Source organism: Colobus angolensis, unplaced genomic scaffold (genome assembly GCF_000951035.1).
Source record: "Colobus angolensis palliatus isolate OR3802 unplaced genomic scaffold, Cang.pa_1.0 Scaffold66, whole genome shotgun sequence".
In the NCBI taxonomy this organism is placed as follows: domain Eukaryota; kingdom Metazoa; phylum Chordata; class Mammalia; order Primates; family Cercopithecidae; genus Colobus; species Colobus angolensis.
Genome location: NW_012120265.1, coordinates 1,024,672 through 1,026,116, shown reverse-complemented (window position 1 = coordinate 1,026,116; position 1,445 = coordinate 1,024,672). Strand labels below are relative to the sequence as shown.

General features: G+C 49.2%; 1 protein-coding gene across 1 annotated transcript in view; it reads right to left on the bottom strand.

The window, feature by feature from the left end:
* Nucleotides 1–1,445, bottom strand: part of MYO9B (myosin IXB) — a 119,482-nt gene that overhangs the window by 61,595 nt on the left and 56,442 nt on the right. Inside the window, exon 7 of the mRNA XM_011925897.1 lies at nucleotides 1,179–1,347. Coding sequence (XP_011781287.1) covers nucleotides 1,179–1,347 — 169 coding nt within the window. The remainder of the gene's footprint in view (nucleotides 1–1,178; nucleotides 1,348–1,445) is intronic.

The window sequence follows — 1,445 nt, the reverse complement described above, 5'->3', positions numbered from 1 at the left end:
GGCAACAAGAGCGAAACTCTGTCTCAAAAATAAAATAAAAATAAAAATGCAAAAATAATTAGTCAGGCCTCGTTGTGCACACCTGTAATCCCAGCTACTCAGCAGGCTGTGGCATGAGAATCATTTGAACCCGGGAGGCGGAGGTTGCAGGGAGCCGAGATAGTGCCACTGCACTTCAGCCTGGGTGAGAGTGAGACGTTATCTCCAAAAAAAAAAAAAAAAAGCTCTTAAGGTCTAATCTATATAGAATAAATTGTCTTTTTTTTTTTTTCCACATATTCAGGTTGCAGCTCTGACAGATGTATTCAGCGGCAGACAAGATCTAGAATGTATCCTCTTCGTTTTGCATTTCTTGGGTGTCAAGGAAATGGAGCCACACAGAATGCAGCCCCTGCCTGGTGCCTTTAGCTCTACATGGAGCCTCTCGGGGGCACCAGTGCTGCTCGGGTCTTGGGTGATGTGCAGCAACTTCCTGGCAACATCACATAGTGCGCTGGACCCATGTGGGTTCAGAATGTCCCCTGTGCCTGTTTGAAATGCCACAGCAGCTTCCCATCGGGTGAGGGGCTAAAAGTCCCCATCGTGTCTAGGTACTTTCCTGTTGTTAAACAAGCTGCAAGTGATCCTGCTCTTGAGATGTAAAAATGCAAGAGAAATACAGCACAGAGAAAACATCCAGGCTGCAGCAAAGACCAGAGGGAGGCACCTTAACAAGGTTTAGAGTCACAGGCTTGAGACTTACAGGCTGGGAGTTACATAAGAGTAGTCAGTGTCATGTTCCAGGTCCAGGGATGGGCATACTGTTTTCTGGAAGGGACCAGGGAGTCATTATTTTTGGCTTTGGGGCCTGATGTTCTCTGTCGCAACTGCTCTGCTTAGCTGCTATGGCCCCAAAGCAGTCTTAGGTGGTATGTAAATGAATGGGTATGGCCATGTGCCAATAAAACTTTATTAGCAAAACCAGGTGGAAGGCTGGAGCTGGCCAACTATTGCTGGTGAGAACCAGCACGCACATGGAACATCTAGAAACAGAGATGAATGCATGTAGCTCAAGTTCTGGCCTGAGGGCCATGGTTTGCCTCCCAGGCTGGCTCGTGCCACACCTGAACTCACATGACAATCACAGGCACTGCCTGGGTTCCATTCTAGCATTTCAGGGACAGGAACGGACGGCCCACTCACGCCAGCTCTTTCCAAAGACCATTCCTGCTTGGGTTTTGGGGTCTGGCACTCTGTGAGTGCCTCGGCAGTGCTCACCTCGCTGAGGCTGTAGGGAAGGATGAGCTTGTCGTTGACGGTCACTGTTTTTCTTTTGGTCAGAACCTCCACCAAGATTTCTCGCTTCACCTGTTTGGAGGTCAAGGAGAGGGAGAAGGAAAAGGGAGATGGAGGGCTTATCAGGCATGTTCTGGTGTCACTGAGGCAAGGCCTGGAGCCTGAGGTAG